Source organism: Peromyscus californicus, unplaced genomic scaffold (genome assembly GCF_007827085.1).
Source record: "Peromyscus californicus insignis strain IS unplaced genomic scaffold, ASM782708v3 Scaffold_7__1_contigs__length_154581171, whole genome shotgun sequence".
NCBI classification, from domain to species: Eukaryota; Metazoa; Chordata; class Mammalia; order Rodentia; family Cricetidae; genus Peromyscus; species Peromyscus californicus.
Window position 1 is genome coordinate 43385699 of NW_026294595.1, and position 24065 is coordinate 43409763.

At 39.9% G+C, this 24065-nt stretch overlaps 1 protein-coding gene across 5 annotated transcripts in view; it reads right to left on the bottom strand.

Moving 5' to 3' along the window:
- The window catches only part of Ttc21b (tetratricopeptide repeat domain 21B), a 77653-nt gene that overhangs the window by 7533 nt on the left and 46055 nt on the right, over positions 1-24065 (bottom strand). For 3 of the 5 annotated variants that reach the window (XM_052726407.1, XM_052726408.1, XM_052726405.1), the window contains 8 exons: positions 22147-22335; positions 20771-20881; positions 19390-19471; positions 12696-12846; positions 12334-12495; positions 9159-9354; positions 4160-4384; positions 1106-1226 (listed from right to left, as the gene is read on the bottom strand). In XM_052726407.1, coding sequence (XP_052582367.1) covers positions 1106-1226; positions 4160-4384; positions 9159-9354; positions 12334-12495; positions 12696-12846; positions 19390-19471; positions 20771-20881; positions 22147-22335 — 1237 coding nt within the window. Of the gene's footprint in view, positions 1-1105; positions 1227-4097; positions 4385-9158; positions 9355-12333; positions 12496-12695; positions 12847-19389; positions 19472-20770; positions 20882-22146; positions 22336-24065 lie in introns of those variants that run through there. The other 2 variants (XM_052726406.1, XR_008215454.1) reach the window with 2 other exon arrangements.

Genomic DNA, 24065 nt, shown 5'->3' on the forward strand with positions numbered 1-24065 from the left:
GTGTGTTGCTGATTGGTCAATAAATAAATCACTGATTGGCCAGTGGCTAGGCAGGAAGTATAGGTGGGACAAGGAGGAGAATAAAGCTGGGAAGTGGAAGGCTGAGTCAGAGAGACACTGCCAGCCGCCATGATGACAAACAGCATGTGAAGATGCCGGTAAGCCATGAGCCACGTGGCAAGGTATAGATTAATGGAAATGGATTAATTTAAGCTGTAAGAACAGTTAGCAAGAAGCCTGCCACGGCCATACAGTTTGTAACCAATATAAGTCTCTGTGTTTACTTGGTTGGGTCTGACGGCTGTGGGACTGGCAGGTGAGAGAGATTTGTCCTGAGTGTGGGCCAGGAAGGAAAACTCAAGAGTAGGTAAGTCTACTTAGGGGTTTCGAGGGACCATGTCAAACACGGAAAAGATGACAACCTTCTCAGGAAGAACAGAAAGTACCTGAGGGTCACCTCAGGAGGAAGTTCCCACGGAAGGGTCGTCCTCTGTAAGAGGGAAGGGAGCCAGATTGCATCACAGGACAGATCTGCACTGCTTCAGCGAATCAGATTCAGCTCAGTGGAAGGACCCCCATCGCCAGTGAGGTTAGTCATTGAGTGCACTACTGATATCACCCGACTGTTCAGACACTGTGGACTAACATTCTTCAAGCAAGAGTCTACAGACACAACTAATGATATTCCAGATGCTCATAGAAATGTAGCCCTTTATAAACACCCCCACACTGTACTTGAATGTTAAAAGGCTTTAGAAGATCAACAGTAAAAAGATGTAATGTAACATGTGTATAATTTATTTGACAATGGGACACTTTTTGTCCACCACATTACCATCTTCCAAATAGTAGAGTGAAGAGAGAGGAAAAAAAAAAAAAGGCACGATTAGTCTAGATGAAAGTGACCAAAGACAAGCTGGGACTTCAGGAAATTATACTTAACTATTTATAGGTAATAACTCATCATGAAAATAAAACATTGACAATGGAATTTGGTTATATTTATATATATAATATATATTGTCCTAAAAATGAATTTCAAAGAAGATTTACAAATGATATACCATTTCTTGTGAACACCCTGGGCCCAGTTTGCTGAACTCACCCACTGCTGGATTTGTCTGGTTACTGTGTTTCCACGCCATCTCATAGTTGAAGGCCGCATCTGTATATGCTTGCTCTTTCTCCATAATGTATCCCATATATTCATAAGCTTTGCAACAAGACTGAGGGGAAAATGGAAGACATGAACAGATTAATCTCAATATCAATAAAATTTTATGGGATGTGTATGCACACCAGTCATATTAACCCATCTAAATGGTGTATAAAGGGATGGTTTTGAAACTTGAATATATCACCAAAGTATGTACAGGACACAGTGAATAACTGATACGAAGAGCCAGTGCAAATCTTTCAGAAGCAGAATTTCTTTTTACAGAAATACATATAATGGTATGTGGATTTTACTCATATACAAGCACCCAGTTTATTGTGAATAATTTAAACACATATATGGACTTAATATGGGTATATAACTTTCCTTCAAAAGTTAACTACTAATTCAGCTCCTTCTCCACACTTACACTTCCATATAACCAAGAAAAACATCCTCAGATGCTATATAATTTTAATCATATAAATGCTAGGATGCTTCTCTAAAAGATAAAGACCTCCTTAAATACCACCCAAACTCATGGCACACAGAATGTACCAACTTCTAAATCACCCATATATTCAGACACTAGTCATATTTCAAGTTGTTGAAACATAATTTAAGTTTTAAAAAGTTTGTTAGATGGAGAATCCAATCCATGTCCCAGATTGTGAGTGGTTTGAAATAGCTCATCTGTTTTGATCTAGAGAATTTCTCTTCTGTCTCTTTTATCTTAACCAAAAGTAGCATAAAGAATCTTTACAGTAGCATTTATCTCCATACAGGTTTAGTTGACTGCATCTTTGTAGTATTTCTATAATACAGTCCGATATCACTAATAATTCCTGCCTTTTACAGTGGTTCTCAACCTGCCTAATGCTGCGACCCTTTAATACAGTTCCTCATGCTGTAGTGACCCCCAACTATAAAATTATTTCATTGCTACTTCATAACTGTAATTTTGCTACTGATATCAATCATAATGTAAATATCTGATATGTAGCATATCTGATATGTGACCCTCAAAGGGGTCATAACCCACAGGTTGAGAATTGCTGTTTTAGAGGCTCAATCTGAATATTTCCTTTTTATGCTAACAGAATTTGCTATAACATTTTCCCCTATTCTAAGACATTTCATTATATTTTCACTAAAACCATTTCCCGTTAAAACACAGATCAAATATGAACCTGGGAAAGCCCCCTTTACCACTCAGATGTCCTAGAGCTCAGCAGACAGTCTTAATGTTTCAGTATTACTTTTTTTCATTTCACTTGATTGAAAATATAGTAAGTACACTGTTGTATTTATCTTAATTACTGTGTGTTCTGTCTCATCCCAGCGCCATCTCTGTCACGCACATTTTCTTCTTCCAATGACAAAGCACAGGATGTTTGATTTTCTCCCTTTTTGTAATAGTCTGTCCATTCATAAACTCATCAATGTTGAAAAAACAGTGATACTTATTGCTTAGTTATTTCTTGGAAAAAAATCTCTACATCAAGATGCCTTACTGAAGACTGACTACTTAACAGCACAGTTTATACAGAAACCCCAGGACATGTGCTGAATTCTTCCCTATCGTCTGACAGAAGAAGCCAGTCTATTCGCAGACTGCAGTGTTGACTAATTCTATTTCCCCTTTTGTCTTTTTAAGTAGTCATGGGTTTAACATATTGGATGTATTTTAATCTATTGCAGTTCTCATTCCCTTTGGTACTTGGTGTCCCAACGCTGGCTGTTGGCCTGTCTTCAGTGTGGCTCCCGAGCGCCTGGCATGACTCTCACTGTCTTTGATAGCTTTCCTGCCATCTGCAATGGCAAGATGCTCTAGTGTTGTCTTATGCGTTCTTCGTCCAAATATCAGTGATTTTCATTTTAAAATTATATAACTCAAGGTTCCTAAGCTTTGATTCCTGAGCCTCATGGCTTTGAAATAGACATGCTAAACCAACAGGGCTGAATGTTCCGAAGGACCAATCAAGTTTAATCACACAAGGTGTTGCTGTCTGGTCAGTGTTGACAACAGATGGGATCTATCTGTGTCAAAGATTTAATTTCTAGTCAATGTTGCTTAATCTCAGACCAGGCATATAGTGTTCAACTACACAGTAGTTTAGATTTTTAAAGATGAATGAGCATTTTGTTTTCAAGGTCAATTTAAGTGAAATTTGATGAAACTGGTCATTTAAGGCAGTCTACCCATTGATAAAGGACTGGTGCATTGTAGGCTTTTAATTCCTAAGAAATTATCTTAATACTACTAGGTAATTATAAGTTCTCTTTTAAAAAGCAAATGAGCCATCTTATAGTCTAATTTGCTTATAGAGAATAAAAAAACAGATTTACTGTGATTAACACTTTTAGCTAATTGGTATGAGTCTGTGAATATAAACAGCCTCAACTTTCTAAGTCAAATACAATTATTTCTCAGCAAGTACTAATTCATATCTGAACTTTAAAAAATGTTCATAATAAGACATCTTCTTTATGTCTGTACAACAAAATGTAAGCAAAAAGGGCTTACAGTGTACAGACTTGAAGATCTTCCATTTTATACCTAAAGAACTTGCATTAAATTGAATTGGAAGCCTCTCTCTATATTATGCATAGTGGGTTCTAATAATGTGGAAATGACATGCAGCTGCAGTAAGTTCATCAAAAACACTTCTTAAAGGGAGGGACAGATGGCCACAATTAATACTCTGCAATTTTCATTAGTTCTGGGATGAGATGGGTAATCATGGCGAATGCTTGACATTCCAAAAGTACTTCTTGTAAGTAGGGCATCACCAGCTGAAACTTGAAGCTGCATAAATCTATCTTCCCATTACCTTCAAGGGAGCACAGCTTCTTTCTTTATCATAATGTTCATTTCCTGATTACAGTAAGAATAAAGATTTAAGGTTCAAGGCACACTGGGGAAACATCAGAAACTGACCCATTGCTCTACTACAGGACGTCTACGTAACACAGTTAACTGGTTGGTTCTCAGTCACCTACACGGTTATGGCACAGGCAGCGCTTTAGTAATTCTTCTGCCATGTCATATTTTGCTGACTGAATATAAATATCAGCAAGCAGCAGCCAGCTCTTCTCCAGGTCCTCGGCTTCAATAGGATTCCAAGTCATTTTTGCAATCCGCTTCAGCTGGTTTCTGGCTTTCGGCGTCTGTTTCAAGATCATATAAGCTGTTGCCATTCCCAAGAGAGCTGGAATATGATCCTTCTGTAAGAAAATTGAACTTTAGACCACAAGATGCACTGCATGGGAAGCAGCAAACACCAGCTAAGAAGTCACCTGTGCCTCTGTCTGGCTGCGTGCAGGGAAAGTGACCATCACTGTTTAACACGGTGGGGAATCCCAAGCAATCCCCTATGAGGAATTAGTGAACATGTGGCCCAAATGAACCGACAAACTATGCAGATGCTGAAGCCCAATACCAGCAGCAAGTGCAGCTTCATGTCTAATGGGACTGACTGGCGGATGTGGTTTTGTACAGAAGTAGAAAGAATGAAATCTGAATTCACTGTAATGAAGTTAAAGTTTTGCCTCCTTGGTTCTTTTTACCTCCAAATGGTGAATCTTACTGCTATTTCCCCTCTTTTATTAACAAAAATAACAATAAAACCCTTTTCCCCAGTGAACTCTAGCCAATGAAATGCCATAAATAAGGTGTGCCCTAAATCATTTGCCCAGCCCATGGAATACTCATGGTTTGAAGTAGATTTCTAGATGTAGAGCCGGCAGTCTCTAGATAGCATCTGAAAAGCACAATGTTCATTTAGATAAAGTCCCAAAACGTCAGTTTTCTGTAAAGCCGAGAGGCTAATAGGAACTGGCATACAACAGGGGCCCTTAGAATCTACCCAGAAAATGGACATAAGCAACAGGGTGCAAATCCCTGACTGAGCTCAGCAGAAGGATTATGATACTTTCAGGAGGAGGGCCCAGTTTAAAGTTAGGAGAGCTGAGATGTGATATGAAATTGCAATGTTGTGGCTGTATCAAAGGCTGTCTGTAAGATTGCATTTGGGCAACTAATAGCAAATGTCCGAAAAGGATCATGAAATGATCATCTGTTTATGCCCAAGGTTGATCTTGGTTGAAGTCAGAAAAGAGAAAGGGAATGTATTAGGGCCTGATGGAAACAGAAGGGATACAGTACTTTCTTGGCTCTAATTTTCTTTTCTTTCTTATTATTTTTGTTTATTTGTCTTTGTTTTTTCAGACAAGGTCTCTCTCCATAGCCCTGGCTGTCCTGAAACTCACTATGTAGACCAGGCTGGCCTCCAACTCACAGAGATCCACCTGCCTCTGCCTCCCTAGAGCTGGGATTAAAGGTGTGTGCCAACACACCCAGCCTCTAATTTTATTTTCAAAATGTAGTAGTTTTTGAAGAGACTGTTAATAAATTATGAAACCTTACCTTACTCATCTTAGATGGACAGAGGATGGCAGATAATGGTGGCCTATCATGTATTTGTCAACTGGTCCTAAAGGACCTAAGAAGAGACTAGTCCTGCATCCATTCACATGAACAAAAATGTCCATGCAGTACAGATTTAAAAGAAGTCTTTCATTTTATAGCCTTCAGTCTGATTAGAATGGATCAGCTCTTCACTGCTTCATCATTGCTATGTGAAGTGTGTGTGTGTGTGTGTGTGTGTGTGTGTGTGTGTGTGTGTGTGTGTATGTGTGTACATGTCCTGATGCCAGGTATCTTTCTCAGTCACTTTCCAAATCTTATTTTCTGAGTCAGGGTCACAAACTGAACATGGGGCTCAATGATTTGGCTATGGCTGTCTAGTCAGTAACTCCAGGGATCCGCCTGCCTCAGACTCCCAAGCACCAGGAGTATAGGGGCACTTCTACTTCTGACTCTTTATGTGGGTATTGGGGAATCTGAGCCCATGCTTGATTGGCAAACACTTTACCAATAGAGCCATGCCCCCAATCTCCATAAACTAAGACTTTCTGAAACAGAAAACCGAGTTCGAATCTCAGCACTAGACCTGAATCAGGCCTTCTTATGACCGAAGCTGTGGACCTAGCACTTCCCTGGTCCAACTTATGAAGCACAATTCCTTTACTCTCAGCCGCCACAGAGGACAAAACTCAGCTGTGGCCTAGAGAGTGCCAACATAATCTCTACACATGGTTCAGGTGGGCCCATGAAAGCACGTGGGAGAGTGCAGCTTGGGCTAGTGCACCAGGCTCCTCTTCCTCCATGACTTCCTGTCACATTCCTTTGAGACACAGTGTTTTGATGAGACGCCATGTTTCTCTGCCTTTGTTCATATTTTCCCTTCACTCAGAAGACACTTTCCCCACCTCTACCTATAAAAATGCAAACTGCCTTAGATCTTGAATCACAGTTCTTTCTAGAATCACAGCTTCTTACAAGAGTCTCCCGACTCTCCTTAACCCACCACCTATGTACTTTCATTGGCAACTACGGTGGAGAAGAGAAAGCATTTTCTTTGATTCAGATAACCATTATATCCAGTACGCTGAGCTCATTTTTTTTTCTGAACATTATGAGAAATTTGAAAACAAGAAGGATACGTTATTTATTCTTATGATTTCCACTATGCCAAATACTTACTGACTGCTTAATGAATATTCATTGTACTGAATATATTGTCTATGAGTTAAATGAAAAAATGCAACACAAACACCGTGTTGCTGAATTTTAGTTCACCCATCATCATCTCTTGGCTGATCCAGTTAGCAAACAGATTTGTAGGCAGTACCTGGGTAGCATAGACAAGCATGCTAAAAACCACACAATCTCATCTCCACAGAAAACCTTGCTTAGTCTCACTACAAAAGAGTTGTAATGCCATCCGGCTTTTATTTCTTTTAAACTTTACAGTAGGGATGATGGATTTACTCAATATAAACTCATTACTATGTGATAGGATACCACCTCACAGCAGTTGGTGGCTGTGACACCTAACTGTAAATTGTACCTTTAAAAATTCTTTTAGATTTGCATGAACATTCCATTTCCCATTTTTCAGTAGCTGACATCCATCTGTTACAGAATGCCAATTCGGGGAAGCCTGTTCTTTTCTTATCTTTTAAAAAACACATCACAGAAACAACATATTGATTGAATCTATATTTCTTTATAAAAAGTATGCAAGATGACACAGTGAATATACTGCTGACCTTGAAGTCAGACTGCTCATCTTTAAAATGGGAACAATAATCATAACAGCCTCTCAAGAGTCATGTTCTGAAAATTAGGCTGTACTTTAGGTCTTATAAAGTCTACACAATATATGAGTGTTATACCTTCCAAAATTATGATCTGAGCTATAATACAGAAGCCAACTAAAGAACCCTTGTTACTTACTTTGCCTTCACTGATGCCCTTATGTTAACAAAGGATGGCTCTCCTTTATTGAGTGAGACATTTAACATCACATTATAGGAGTTTTTTGGACTATTTTCATTTTTGTAATTTATTTTTTCATGAGAAAATCTACACAAACCAGCATGTTTCTAGAGCTGAAAACCTAACTTAGTTTATGTAATAGACTTAGATAATCATTCTAAAATAATCATGACCATCAGCACTTTATTTAAGGGAATGTTCACAAATGTCTTTTCCTGGGTTTTGAGCCAGGCCTGACATTAACAATATCACATTGTCATTCAAAGAAGGAAATTGAAGCAATCCTAAGAGGCATATGTGGTGGTCTGAATAAAAATGGCCGCCATAGGCTCATAGGGAAGGAAGTGTCACTTGGGGGTGGGCTTTGATGTTTCAGATGCTGAAGCCAGGCCTGGTGTCTCTCTTTCTTCCTGCTGCTACCTGCCAATCCAGATATAGAACTCTCAGCTACCTCTCCAGCACCATGTCTGCCTGCATGTTGCCATGTTTTCTGCCATGACCAAAATGAACTAAATAAACCTTTAAAACTATAAGCCAGCCCCAACTAAATGTTTTCCTTATTAAAAGTTGCCATGGTCATGGTGTCCTTTCACAGCAATAGAAACTCTAACTAAGACAGCTTATTTGTCTTTGTTCCCTATTCCATCCCGCAGGGCATGGGGCAATACTTTTGAGAACATCATCTTAGAATTTGCAGAAGGGCTCTGCTCTGTGTGGTGCTGAGGCTGAGGTGAACTTGCTGTTTGGTCTCGTGGTGGTTTAGAGTAAAAATGAAGCTGCCATCTAAAGCAAGTCTACACAAATCCATGACATTTTATTCTTCCTCGGAGTCCTAGAAAGTGGGCAATGGGGCCACAGTAAGAGGGTTTTGGTAGCCTGTCTACCACTGTGACCTCTAAGCCAAACAAAATAGAAAAACTTTTGATATCCTCTGAGAGGCACACAGATAACTGTGAGTTTTCAGTGGCAGAAGAGAAAAAAGATCAGTGACGGTGGTTAGAAATAGGTATTCCTAACTGTGACTATCCCTTCCTTAGTAGTATTGTGCATGGGACGAGAAAGGCCTAACTAAACACAGGGAGTGGCAGAGACTAGATTTGAGTGGAGCAGGAAAAGAAAGAGGAAATAACCACAATCAGAAATATGCCAGGAGGTCATTTCAGTGTTGCTAAAGAAAAACTGTTTTTTGCATAACTGAATTACACCTTGTCAGTACTGATCCCATTTAGTCCTTCAGCTGGAGAAATTCCAAGTACACCCAAGTGAGAAGGTGAACCAGCCAGGCAACATTCATTTTCACTTAGTAACTTAGACTCAGCCAGAGCTACAGCATGAAAATCCTCCAGAACACAAATTCTTCTCTTTAGAATTATCCTTTGCTCTCATGAAGAATTTCCTTTCTGTGGAATTAATTCCATGTTTCCCCAGAGACTAACACAAAATAATGATGGTACACAATGTAAGATTATACAAAAGCATGTATCTAAACTTTATTAAGTGTGCTATTAGGCCATGTTCAGAAGATCATCAGCTATCCAAACAGCATGTTGTCTTACCAAGCAAAGTTAGACAAAGCCGAGAAGGCAAGCCACTGACCTCAGAGGCTGCTATTTCAGTGAAGGTGTTCAGCGCCTGCTCCACGCTGGACTTCTGTTTGGTGGCCATCAGGCAGCAGTTCTCCAGAATGCGGAGCTGCAAGCGGCCCTGGATGGTCTGAGGCTTCAGTTCTTTCAGCAGCTTTTCCGCCGTCCTCACAGCTAACTGCACAGATTCCTGCTTCTCAGTTGAACTGCTGTGGACACAAAGAATAAATCACAATTGTCTGTTACTCATGACTTCAAATCGACTGATATTAGAATTCAGGGCATTGGCTCCTCTTTATCATTCATTTAAAGAATTCTTGGTGAAGACCATTCATTTCATTTTCTTCTAATACCAATAGATGAAGTATAAATGAATTTTAACCAAAATTAATATGTCCTTAGTGAAACACCATTAAACCCTGAATCACTCTAGAATGAAAATTAGACAATATCTATATAGGGTAAACATGTCAATTTTAGGTGATATATAATTGGAATAAACACAGAATCTTCCTAGGCTAGTATAGCTGAGGTCCTGGGGTCAGTCGCTAGCTCCACAAAAAAGAAAAGAAAAGTTCTAGGTAGAATCATAATATTGTCCAATGGTGTGTTCCACATGTAGTATATACTCAGAAGGAACAAGAGAGGAGAAAAGGTAGGAAAAGGGTCAAATGCCATATGATTTCATTCAGCACATGTTCCTTCAGCACACGTTCAATCAGTACATGCTCATTCAACACATGCTGAATGTATCTATTTGGGGAAATTGAGACTCAGGAAGCAGAACACTTTCTCAAAGATCACAAATGGTATGATTTCCATCTGAGTCTAAGTCTATCAAACATATAAAAATCTCTCTTTTCTTCACCTTGTTACCTATCAGACTCCTGGGAAGGAAATTTTATGTGATACAAGGTAGCAAATTTTAGGCACAGTAACAATTCAAATACTTGTTAGCAAATTCCCTACACACACACACACACACACACACACACACACACACACACACACACATACTCCTGCATCAGTAAAACCACTCACCTTTCCTTAACCTTAAAGTTTTAGAGAACTATTTCTTTTAATGTATATGTGGTGTGCAGTGTGTGTGTGTGTGTGTGTGTGTGTCTGTGTGTGTCTGTGTGTGTCTGTGCATATAAGTACAGGCCAGAGGCAACAGATGCCCCATGGAGTTGGAGTTATAGGTAGTTGTGAGGCAAGCCACATGGGTGCTAAGAACCAAACTCGGGTCCTCTGGAAGGGCAATACATGCTCTGAACTGCTGGGTCATCTCTCCGGCACAGGCCCTAATGATTTCAGTATTACTGAGAACATTTCCTGCTCATACTATCTTCTCTGCAGTTCCTAGCCTCTGGCTTCCACAGCTGTATGATTTGGTTTCCATTTTTGACCTTGAGACTGCTAGCCTTAGCACCCCAAATCTGTTTCCTGTGGCTACAGATAACAACTTACAAAAGGGCCCTTCACACAGCTACCACCCTCGAGGTGTCCCTTAAATCTGTATGAGCACTAGCAACTCCTCTTCCAAGTTCTAGTTTGTATTTCGGCTGTTTAATTGAGGATCTGCACTTGGGTACCCACAGGTCTAGAACAGTATATTTATTATCTTAACTTTCCTAAAACCAACAGGCCATTTCTCTACTTTTAAGGTTCACTGATCTCTCTAACCCAATCTTGAGATTTGTCCTTTCTTGCTCTAACACCCCTCCATTCCTCCATGCACCTTCCCCTGACAGCTATGCACTGCATGACTCTATGTCCTTCGGCAGCCCTGAACATCAGCTTCCTTTCAGGTCACCATCTGTGGTGTGGGCAATTGAATGGCCTCAGATATGGTCTTGCAGTCAAAATGGACTACATGCCAATGAAAGGCAGCCACGACCTGTTATACACCCTTTATACCTTTAACCATCCCCACTCCTTCTGAGAGAGGAACAATAGACACAGCTTGAGGCGATGCCACCATGCTCCAGGAGCAATCCAGGGTGAACACTGCACTGCAGAGCTGTGGGGGTGGGCTAGCACTCAGCCCGAGCCTTGTTCTATCTTTTCTGGCCATTGCCTCAGATAAGGGATTCTGAGCTTGTTTCACAATGCTGCTGCAGGATACCAGTGAGATAATGCATAGAAAGAACAGAGCACAGGGCTGGCATAAAGCTACCATGTGTTACGTAGGAAGTATGATCTGCTTTGTTTTGATTTTGCAGTGTGTGTATGGTGTGCATGTGTGTATGTGTTCATGTTGCATGTTGTTCACGTGGAAGCCTGAGGTTGACATCAGGAATGTTCTTCAATCACTCTCTACTATATTTATTAAAGGTAGGGTGTCTCAACAGAGCCCAGAGTTTGCCTATACAGCCAATCTAGTCAGCCAGCTTCCTCTGTAGATCCTCTGCCTCTGACTAGCGAGTGACTGAAATACAGGCCAGCCACCAAACCCACTGAGCATTTATGTGGGGTCTGGAGATTTGAACTCAGGTCCTCATACTCGTACAGCAAACACTTTAACACTAAGACATCTCCCCAATGCCAGTCAGTACTATTATTATGTGGACTATGTTTATTATGGTTGTCAAATTCTGTAATTTATTTTATTTTTGACAGAGTAATTAGGGGAATGCCTTTGTAATCCATCTATTATGATTTAGGAAATGGAAGGTATTTCATGCCTAATTGTTTTACCTTTTTATTATTGTGATAAAACACCATGACCAGAGCAACTTATAAAATAAATTGTCTAATTTGACTAAATCAGAGTGTTGTTAAGAGTCCATGATAGCACAGCAAAGGAAAGCTGAAAGCTCACATCTTGACTCACAAACAGAAGGCAGAGAGAGCACTGGGAATCTCCCAAGTCTTTTGAGACCTCAAAGCCCACCCTCAATGACACACCTCCTCCAATAAGGCTACATCTCTTAATCCTTCCCAAAAAGTTCTACCCATTGGGGACTAAATATTGAAATACATGAGCTTATGGGAGGTACACTCATTCAAACTACACATTGAGTTGGAGAATCATTCTTTTAGTCAATACATGTATAATATACATATTCAATCTGCCTTTTCCTCAGCATCATGCTCAAAGGTGATTTTCTTTGGCTTTTCTGCTCATTATCCCCAACAAATGCTTTGAAAACTGTACCAAAGGAAATGTGTCAATTGCTACTCACCCCAGGTCTCCATCAAGGTTTTCAAACACTTCACCTCCAATAGTTTCATTATCCGGATTCAAGCAGATTTCTATCATATTATAAAGTGCATTTTGGCCCCAATCACTATCTTTTCGAGCTTTATTAAAATGTCGAAGGGCATCATTTGGTTCTCCAGTATACCTTATTGAATGATTGAAAAAACATTTCAATCACTGATTACAAATTTTATACCAGATCATAATATGCTTCATAAATAAATCTATTAAAACATTTCAAATTGCAGATTTATTTTTAAACATGAAGAAAAGCCTTTTCTATTTTCTGTACAATAAAGGGAGAAAAATCATTATAAAGTAGGATTTATCTGCCAATAGATTTACCAAAAATGTAATCCTTTACAGTACTGAAATCCTGGCTCCAATTTTGTTCTGGAGTTATGTTTCTCAGCCATTGAAAAAAATCTCGGAACATCCTCAAGTTTCCCACATCTTCTCAGGAGATCAATCAAACGAGACAAAGTCATAAAATTATCTAGAAACAAGCAATACTTCAGATGTAGATAACATGTTAAGATATTTGTTCTGATGTTTATACTTCTACTTTATTAATGTACAATTTACTTCAAATGAAACACAATGTAATAATCAAATGTTTTATGTGCTAGAATTTCCTAATGAGATGTATAGCCTTGGTCATGTATCAAATGATACCTGTTTCACTGGGTCGGCTACTGTAGAAGAAGGCATAATGTAGGCATGTCTAGAAAAAGGTTGATTTTATGCTACTTTTCAATGTTTCTGGAGTCAAAGCTTCTAGAAACAACCTTAAATTCTGGGTCATCTAAACCCTAAAATTCAGAAAGATAGATTGACAACTGCTTCTGAGACTCTCTTCCTACTTGCAGATGGAAGGTGGGTAATGGAAGTTCAGGATAGTGATTGAGGTAGGTGATCACAAGTTTTATTCCAGAATTTATTCTACATATGAAATGTTGAAGACTAGGCTCAGTGGACCATACCACAGCGTTACCATATTAGTTGCAGGATTTTAATCTGATTTCACCTTTTTCTAGACGAAATAGTTAATTCAGTTCTCTGGTTTCCAGTGTAACTTTCTCTTAAGTTCCTTCTAGCTTTCTCCCATTAGTATTGTACTAGGATTTGAGGAAGATTTTGACCAAGATTCATGAACACCAAAAGAAGAAAAAATGTACAAAATTGTGTGTAAAGAGGAAAAAAAATGACTCAATTTCACGACACAGAGATGAGGTAAGTCATATATGTATGACTAATAGTCAACTACTTGTAAATAAAACTTGGCTGACACTTAGGATTTTGATTCAACATTAGACAATAAATACTTCCCAACTGTCATTAAGTGGCCCTCAATGCTATGATTTTAACAGCTGCCTGACAGTCCATTACATTAGTAGTTAATTTCTCCGGGAGTCTGTTTTTAGGTGGTAGGTCTCCTGTGTTTCAATTATCCTAGAACTCATAGGGAATTTGTTAAAACTCTTAAACACACTACTGCGAGAACTTTCTTAGGGTGAATTCACAGAGCTAAAGTTATCTACATGAGCGTATGAACATAGCCCCAATTTTTAAAACAAATTATCTTTGACTCTAATTTTTAAAACTAAAGAGACGTTATTATATTAAAACCCTAATTTTTTTAGGAGACAAAAAAAGGAGACAATGCCTGGAGTACTGAATAAAGCCTCAACCAGACATTTGTGTGCATATTCACAGCAGTGATACTTGAAATAATTAGGAAGGGGGAACTATCCGAATGTCCATTAAAGATGACAGATAAGCCGGGCGGTGGTGGCGCACGCCTTTAATCCCAGCACTCGGGAGGCAGAGCCAGGCGGATCTCTGTGAGTTCGAGGCCAGCCTGGTCTCCAAAAGCGAGTTCCAGGAAAGGCGCAAAGCTACACAGAGAAACCCTGTCTCGAAAAACCAAAAAAAAAAAAAAAAAAAAAGATGACAGATAAGTGTGAGACAAGCATATCTAAAACACTAGCTTCTTGAAAATGAAAGAAACTCTTAACATAGCACCAGGGATGATCGCTGAAGACTATGCTAGGTGAAATGAGCCAGACCCATGGACAAATGCTGCAGGATATCCTGTTAGCCACCCGGACTTGCTAAGTGAAGGTATGAAAGAGTTTTCTAAGTCCCAGAATGATTAGCTACATTTACAAGTCTTTGTACAACAGGATGCACAATCCATCATAAAGCCAAAGAGTCTAAAAGTAGAACTCAACTAAGCAAGGACTAAAAGTTAAAACATCTGGCCAAACATTGCTAATATGTGGAGACATATTTTGCAAATATCTACATTTAACACTGGGAAGCCAGTTTCTTGAAATATTCCCTCCTTCTAGTACTATATCATTAGCTTAAGAAATAATGACCACAGAAAGACTAAACTACATTGTGTTATCTTTTTGTTAGCCTTGACATTTGAGAGAATGAGTGTTTTCATTTAAAAAAATGGCAATGTATCACAAGGTAAAAACAGTAGCTGGTATATTTTTTTTATTGACGGACAGTGCAAAGATATCAAAATAATGAAAGCGAGATGGGGCATGCAGGAGTGTAGTGCTGTGGAAATACATAGCACCAGAGAGGTCAGGTGTGCTTTCCTCAAAGAGCTGACCTTTGAAGAGCCTCAAGGATGGGCGCCAGCCATTGCCAGGCTGACAAAGGCATTCCCAGTAGCTGATGGCACTGCACACACAGAGCGGAGTTCAGCCCGGGGAGGATGGCAACCTTGATGTGGCTGAAGAGCAGGAAGAGGAATGAAAACAGAAGCAGAGGGCTAACACAGGCCACGATATTATTAAAATTGGGCTATAATTTTAGGCTTTTCTCTGCAGCATGAACCTACTCTGAACAAAGGGGTATTATGGGTTGGAGTACTGATCTGATGACATGAAAGCCAGCAGCCGCAAGAAGCCAGGGCTGGAAGAACGGGCGAGGTGACAAGGGTATCACTACAGCGGTGGGTCAGGAGAGGACAACAGACTGAGCGCGTTACTGGGACAACGGACTGACCGCGTTACCGAGACAACAGACTGACCGCGTTACTGGGACAACAGACTGACCGCGTTACCGAGACAACGGACTGACAACAGACTGACCGCGTTACTGAGACAACAGACTGACCGCGTTACTGGGACAACAGACTGACTGTGTTACTGGGACAACGGACTGACAACAGACTGACTGTGTTACTGAGACAACAGACTGAGCGCGTTACTGGGACAACAGACTGACCGCGTTACTGAGACAACAGACTGACCCTGTTACTGGGACAACGGACTGACAACAGACTGACCGTGTTACTGAGACAACAGACTGACCGTGTTACTGGGACAATAGACTGACCGTGTTACTGGGACAATAGACTGACCGTGTTACTGGGACAACGGACTGAGTTACTGGGACAACAGACTGACCGCGTTACTGAGACAATAGACCGCGTTACTGGGACAACAGACTGACCGCGTTACTGAGACAACAGACTGAGTTACTGGGACAACAGACTGACCGCGTTACCGAGACAACAGACTGACCGCGTTACCGAGACAACAGACTGACCGCGTTACTGGGACAACGGACTGAGCGCGTTACCGGGACAACGGACTGACCGTGTTACTGGGACAACAGACTGAGTTACTGGGACAACAGACTGACCGCGTTACTGGGACAACAGACTGAGCGCGTTACTGGGACAACGGACTGACCGTGTTACTGAGACAACAGACTGACAACAGACTGACCGCGTTACCGAGACAACAGACTGAGCGCGTTACTGGGACAACGGACTGACCGCGTTACTGGGACAACAGACTGACCGTGTTACTCAGCAACCAGGCAGATGGAACTGGGGTACTTGTTGACTACTTAAAATGGAAAAGGAGAAAAGTCAAGATATTGGGAAAATTTGAGACAAAATACAATATGATGATAGCAGAGTTACAACTGTAAAAGGTATTTTCAGTTAGAAATAAAATTGGACAGTATCCTTCTTTTTAAAAGTATTTTATTTTTAACTCTGTGTGTGTGTGTCTGTGTGTGCATGTGTGTGTCTGTGTGTGCATAAGTACACACATGAGGTAAGTGTCTTCTAGGCCAGAGGCATCAGATTCCCTGGAAGTGGAGTTACAGGGGATTGGCTAAATGACATAGGTTCTGGGAACCAAATGCTCTTAACAACTACACCATTCCTTCAGCTCTTGGATAGTACATTTCTAAAACAAGCTAAACACAGGCACACTCTAAGTTATACTATTGGTGATGATCAACAATGCATACATAAAATCACTGTACATGTGTATGCATTAGAAGAAATTATACAAATTTATAGATAAATAGGTAAAGTCCTACCAGGAATAAAGTGTTGGGATAATCTTTTTGTACACTGTGTGAAGATGTGTCTCTGTTTTATCTCACCTGCCTAAGGCTTCTTCTGATTGGTTTAATAAAAGAGCTGAACAGCCAATAGGTAGGCAGGAGAGGACAGGCAGGACTTCCAAGGAGAGATAGAAACTCTGGGAAGGAATCATAGGCATAGGAGATTCATCAGCTCGATGCAGAGGAAGTCAGATGTACAGTACTGAGGAGAGGTAATGAGCCATGTAGCAGATTAATATAATTTTAATTTAAATTTAAGTTTAAGTTTTAAGAGCTAGTGGGAACAAGCCTAAGCTAAGGCCAAGCTTTCGTAATTAATAACAGGTCTCTGTGTCATTATTCGGGAGCTGAAAGTCCAAAGAAAGACCCGTTACAATACAGCATACAGTATAAAAAAAAAAGGTCATATAAACAAAAATTTTAATTAAAATTTAGTAAGTTTAAGTACTGACATCAATCCATTCACTGATTACTGAATGAATGATGCAATCAGTGCTTCCTCTAATGAATTCACTCACTCAAACTACTTTGCAAATTTTCTCAAGCATCCAACACCCTTTCAACATTCCCTATTTTCACCTAAAAACCTCAGTGTTACCTGTCTAGGAAAATATGAACAGCCAGAAGAGAATTCTGTCCCCTGTCTACTCCCATCTTGTCATTCAGACTCATTCAATCAATAGTCACTGACTCTGTACTATGTGACTGGCTTGCATCTGTCAGGGATTTAAGATGAGCACATTATTGCTGACCTTGAAAAGTATACAGTCTAACAGAGAAGACATATATATATATTATATATTATATATAATATTCATATATATTAGCAAATACTCTCTTTTTGTTTCTTGTTTTTGTTTATTTGTTTATTTGTTTTTTTGAGTCAGGGTTTCTCTGAGTCATAGCCTTGGCTCCCTGGAACTCACTTTGTAGACCAGGCTGGCCTCAAACTCACAGAGATCTGCCTGTCTTTAATCCCGAGTGATGGGATTAAAGGTGTGTGCCTGGCTTGCAAATACTCTTAATTAACAAGGAGTTATTTATTGACAGTGTGATGTGGATTAGGGTGATCAGTTCATCCCACTTTGACTTTGTGTTTAGCATGGAAAGTTCTGGATCTAGAGCCCTTGTAGTCCTAGGCAAAGTAGGAAGTAAGGTACTTAATGCATAAGGCATTGCCTAGTGCACTCTCAAGAGTAATATACTTTAGACTACGTAGTGAGAAAGAAGAAAGAATATATTATAGACAGAAGAGGAACAATCTACACAAAGCTCCTAGCATATGGGTCCATGTCTTTCAGTATTGCTGGAGTACAATGTCCTTACACTGAAATTATGAAGAAATAGATTAAAAAAAAAACCCACAAAAGTAGGGGATGGGGAGATATATCAGACCTTTAAAATACATGTAAAAATACAAGGTGATGGTATGGGCCTATAGTCCCAGTGCTAGGGAGACTGAGACAGGGGGATCCCTAAGCCTCACTGGCTTGTCAGTCCAGCCTGATTCATGAGCTCCAGTCCAACAAGACACTTTGTCTCTAAAGAGATGGGCAGCTTACTAAGTAAGACTGATGCTCAAAGTTGTCCTCTGTTGTCCACACATGCCTCCCCTCATCTTTCTCACACACCCACACAAGCACAGAAACACATTAAAAAAAAAACTTCACAAGTAAGAGTGGAGCTGTTTGAGAGAGGAAGGGGATGAGAGTAATGAGGAGAGGGACAGAAGGGGTTAATGGAAATGAACATGATGGATTCACCCGTATCCCTATAGGAACATGTCACAGGAAACCTCTTACTTTGTACAATTACTATACACTTGTCAAAAAGAAGAAGAGACATGCTCCAAAGCAGCCAGTCTACCAACTCAATAACTATCAAGGGTTTGCAACAAATGCTGCTGTTGAAGAACAGAAACCTAGGTAAGAGAAAAGCCATGTGCCACAAGATGGCTTCTCTAAAACTTGCAAAAGAAACTCTAATGTGTGAGGGCAATATGGCCAAGAATAGCTTAACCCTACTCATGAGGAAGCAGAGTCTGTGCTTGAAAGAAATAAGATTAGATAATTCCTTCCTAGCACAGGAAATGGGAACAGCTTGAGGTAGACTGAAAACAACACGTGGAATGGGAAGTAGAAAGGGTAGGAAAGCCATGGCGGAGGCCTATGGGACATAAAGGTAGGTTTGGGCAAAGTGAGCAGGGAGAATAGGAAGTAACTTATGGCTGAGCACTGTCACTGCCACGCTGGTGACTGGGAATGGACTTCTCTTCCAATTCCTTGTAATTTCTCATTCTAGAAGTGGCATGATCTTAGGTGTGGGGAAGGAAGGTGATAGGAATGCTAGAAGTTTGAGGAGACAGAAGAAAATTGGAAAAGCAGTTGGAATAGTGAAATCATTAAAGTAACACGGGATACTGCAAGGCGGCCCAGCTAGGCTATGCTCACAATTTACAGAGACCCACAGACAGTGGGGCATTTTCCTGACGGCCATTTGAGCTACCTAGACCCAAGTGTGGAATTAGCAGAGTCAGATTCAATCAATTGCTCCTCCCCAACAGGTGATAGGCTAAAAAGGCAAAACAAACAAAACCTAAAGAGACAGGGAGATGATTACATTTGAGCAAAAATAGTCTTTGTGTATTTACCTGGTTTCCGTTCTAAAAGCTGCTGCAAATGAAACACTGCTTGTTCATAGTCCTGTTTTCTGAACATGAGGTCAGCCATCAACTGTAAAGATAAGGTGGTTCTAAAAACAGTACCACATATTTTTATAAAGCGTATTCTTTTAAAGAAGATTTAGCACTATAAAAATATTTATGAAAAATAGGAGGGACAACAATTTGCAAAAAATTAATCAAGCATGTAAACCAGATTGCTCTGTTCACAAATTTTTATTTTTAGCAAAAAATAAAATGTTTCAAGTGGTGGCATAAAAACAAATTTGAAGGGATGGAGAGATAGCTCAGTGTTTAAGAGCATGTATTACTCTCCCAGAGGACCCAAGTTCAATTCCCAGCACCTACCATGGGCAGCCTACAACTACTTTAACTCCAGCTCCAGGGTGACCCAATGCCTCTGATCTCTGAGGGCACTGGACTGAAGTGCACATCCCCTATTACCCTTACAATAGAAATAAAAACTATAACCATATATCTATAACACCAATTCAAAAGTTATTCAACATTCCACTGTGCTACTGTAGAAACATGCCTCACTGTAGTAAAGTGACAATAAAAAGATTAAAGGAGCCGGGCGGTGGTGGCGCACGCCTTTAATCCCAGCACTCAGGAGGCAGAGTCAGGCGGATCTCTGTGAGTTCGAGGCCAGCCTGGGCTACCAAGTGAGTCCCAGGAAAGGCGCAAAGCTACACAGAGAAACCCTGTCTCGAAAAACCAAAAAAAAAAAAAAGATTAAAGAAACCTTAAGTGACATATATTTCAAATCTTAGCAGGCAAGCGCTGCTGAGATTTTTCGTGTGTTTTAAGCAAGTTGAGTTCTATTTGACTTAGCTGTAATGGTAATCTTGAATAAGCCTCATACAATGTCATCCACACAAGGTACTGAAAGGCTAAAGAAAGCTTCAACCAGGTAGAAAAGAGACTGTGTAAACAAGCTAGTGATGCAGCGTGGTGGGGCCTTTTTTTTTTCTTCTCTTCTGTGACTCCAGAAGTTCTCTTGAAACCTTACATTAGCTCAGAATGTCAAAGCCTGGGTTTAACAAATCTTGTGATGGAAGACCACAGAACTACACCTGTCCAACATGCCCCTCAGGCATAAAGAAAACTAGTTAACTAGCTCCAAAGGGAAAGCAAAACATAATCTGCATTTATTGTCACTCCTGTAATGGTATGGCTAATGATCTTTGGTACTGGTTGGTAAACGTGCCCATGTTAGACATACGTTATTCTTCCATAAGCAAAAATTAACAGCACCCCACCATTTAATAGCAGTTCTATGGGTCAAATTTTGACAGTCCTAACAGAACTAAAACTCAAGTGCCTGAGCAGCAGAGAAGTCCAGACTGACCATGGTGGCCGGTTCATTATCCTGGTCCCTCTGGAGAAGCAGTGCGCAGTGCCTCAGGGAGGCATCAAGGTCTTCTTGGGCCAAGTATAACTGGGCCAGTTCCAACATTATCTAGGCAGCAAAAGCAAGATACTCAGACATTGGTTTCAAAATAAAATGAATGAACTGTTTGGATAAGATTAAATGACTCGTTTTAAAGTTATCACAATAAAAATGTCATGCACAGTGGAGAAGATAAATGATAGGCACATTCATCTCTAGTGTCTTTCAGGAAAAGACTGAAAAGCAGGTGATAACTCACTTGAAAAACAGAGATAAAAGGGATTGCTGATTTAAGGCTGGACACTGTATTACTGTACAAACTTCTCTGAAAAGACCAAGGCATCCTCTTTAAACCTGCTTTCTCATTTTAAAGTGAAGAAGGTTCAACTGGTAGACAGTCGCTAAGAATGCTTTTAAGCTAGAACTACTATTTCTACTCTTTCAGTCCCCAACGGAAAGGGGAACTGCTTGGGTATATCTTACCAAAGACTATTCCAGCAGCCACCACACTGAGTTACTGCAGTCACTTTCAGAGTCCTAGCACCAGGGAACCATCAAAACACAGATGCTAAAGTGCACAGCATGGCTTACCTAACTGAACCAAACTACCTAGATTGAGATATCGGTGACTAAAAATAGCTTTAAACTGATTATAAAAACACAGATGAATGTTTAAAATAAAGAAATTGCAGTTTGGTTTACATTAGTTATTCCACTATAATTTTTGTATGTTCGTGAGAGCACATGTGTGCACATGTGGGTGCACACGCGTAGGGGGCCTGAGTTCAACATCAGGTGTACTACCCTGTCACATTGTGTTGCGCATTTTGAGATGGTCTTTCACTGAACCTGGAGCTCACCAGTTCAGAGGGGCTGACTGTCCAGCAGTCCCATGATCCTCCTGCTCTGACTTGCCAGTGCTAGTTAGATTGAGGGGTGTGCTGCTGTGCCCAGCCTTTTTACACAGCTTCTTGGCGGTTGCAAGGGATCAATTTAAGTCCTTGTTCGTGTGTGGCAAGCACTTCACTGATTGTGCAAACTCTGTAGTCCCTCCAATGTAAGGCATCATCAGGTATTTTGTTTGATTTTGCATTACTGGGGACTGAACCCAGAGCTTTGCACATGCTAGGCAAGCAATCTACTGTGTAGCTCCACTCCCAGCCCCATATGCATTCTGAAAGTTTTCTAGAAACAGTATTTTTTTTTTAAAAAACCTGTTTTTTTGATACATTTATTGTCAAATATTTTTTATTAATAATCGTATAAGGCTTCTACATCTGAGCAAATTAGATGGTACCTGGAATAAAAAGAACTTACAATTTTGTAGTACTGACCTTACTATCTGTTTCACAATGTACCAGGGCCTCTCTATAAAATGTAATGGCTTTTTCATAGTCTCGCTGAGCAGCAGAGTGTTTCGCAATCTCTGCACAAATTTCAGCTGCAAAGTGCTTCTGTGAGGGAACTGCATCTGGCTGCTCCATCTGAACTCGCTTCAATATCCGAGCCTGCAGTTCTCGAGCCTAGAAAACAGTTAAGCATTGAAAAATGAGAAAGAATCAGGAAAGGAAAAGAAGCAATTTTCAACAGGTCATATAACAGTATAATTTTATAGTAAGATTTATATGAGCACTGATGGTCTGTGACATAACCACCCCCAAAAGAGCCTTATTATGACCTCAAACATACAGCTGCTTACAAACTAGCCAGCAGGCATTATCTGTCCAACCAAAGTACTGCAATATGGAGTCTTTTTCTATGTTACAGGGATGAACACAGAAAAAAATATAGGAAGATCACTAGATGCTATTAGTAAATAATTATAAATGCTAAATGTTTACCACATTAATGAAATGCAATAATAAAATTAAATGTTGATAGATTATAAGTAACATGTTGATAGCTTATGAATTAATCAAATATTTTTCTAAAAAAAAATATCAAAACCCAACCAGGCTATTGAACGTAGTAGCTTTTCCACTCTTGGGAAGGTATCAAGGATTTATTTAGAAGGGATAGAAACAAAACACAACAACTAATTACCCACTGTAAAGAAATATCTGTGTTATAAGATAGAATAGCTAAGAAAGAAATGGTAGCAATAAAACGCCCTTGAGTCAACCTAATGTACTGATGTGCAATCACCTGTCAGTTTATATAAACATGGACCTATGCTGAGCACAGACACCCTAGAACAAGGGGTCCTCACCTGCATAAGAATAGTAAGTAGATTGTTAGATTGGAAAGATGTCTTTTTATCCATACTTCTGGTTTGTAGAACATTAATAAGCGGGAGAGAATGCTATGCTTTAGTGCTTAACAAGTAAAATCGAACCATGATTTATTGACAATCATTCACTGTGACATATTTAGTAAAAAGTGAGTGCCTGCTATACACCACACATGAGGCTGTACACAGGGCACTGTTTCAAGGACTCCTGCTAAAATGTTGGTTGACAATTTATATTTGATAAGTATGATTTACAACATTTCAAAATTTTCTGAATCATCAGTTTAGAGGGTTATAATAGTCTTTTGGAAATGAAAGGATGATAAAACATGAATGTACATAGTATACAGCAAAGATTAAGTCTCTTTGATGCAATTCATATTTGATTACATAAATATGTATTTATGCATGCATGTATGTTTCTGATACTGTCCTGAAACATGTTCCATCTCTCTGGCTCTATCCTGTTTTGCACACAGTAAGAAAGAAAAAATGAAACAAACTATTTGCAACCGAGGCAACTTCCCAAGAATAGCTTCCTTTACCCATCAAGGTATGTGTTTTAGAATATTATTTTAAGATGTGCTACATTTGTTTATGCTGTGGAACATTTGTTTCATGATGTCACATTCTTTTATGTTGTATTTGTTTAAATCTGTGAAGCTGGGTTACTTTGCTTGTTTAAAACACCTGATCGTCTAATAAAGAGTGGAACAGCCAAGAGTGAGACAGGAGAAAGGATAGCAGGGCTGGCAGGCAGAGAGAATAAACAGGAGAAATCTGGGAGTAAGAAGAGAGATCAAGGCACGAGAGAGGGTGGAGGACGTTAGGAGCCAGCCACCCAGCCACCCAGCCACGCATGGAGTAAGAGTGAACGTAAGATTACAGTATTAAGAAAAGGAAAAATCCCAGAGGCAAAAGGTAGATGTGATAATTTAAAGTTAAGTAAAGCTGACAAGAAACAAACCAAGCTAAGGCTGGGCATTCATAAGAAAGAATAAGTCTCTGTGTGTGATTTATTTG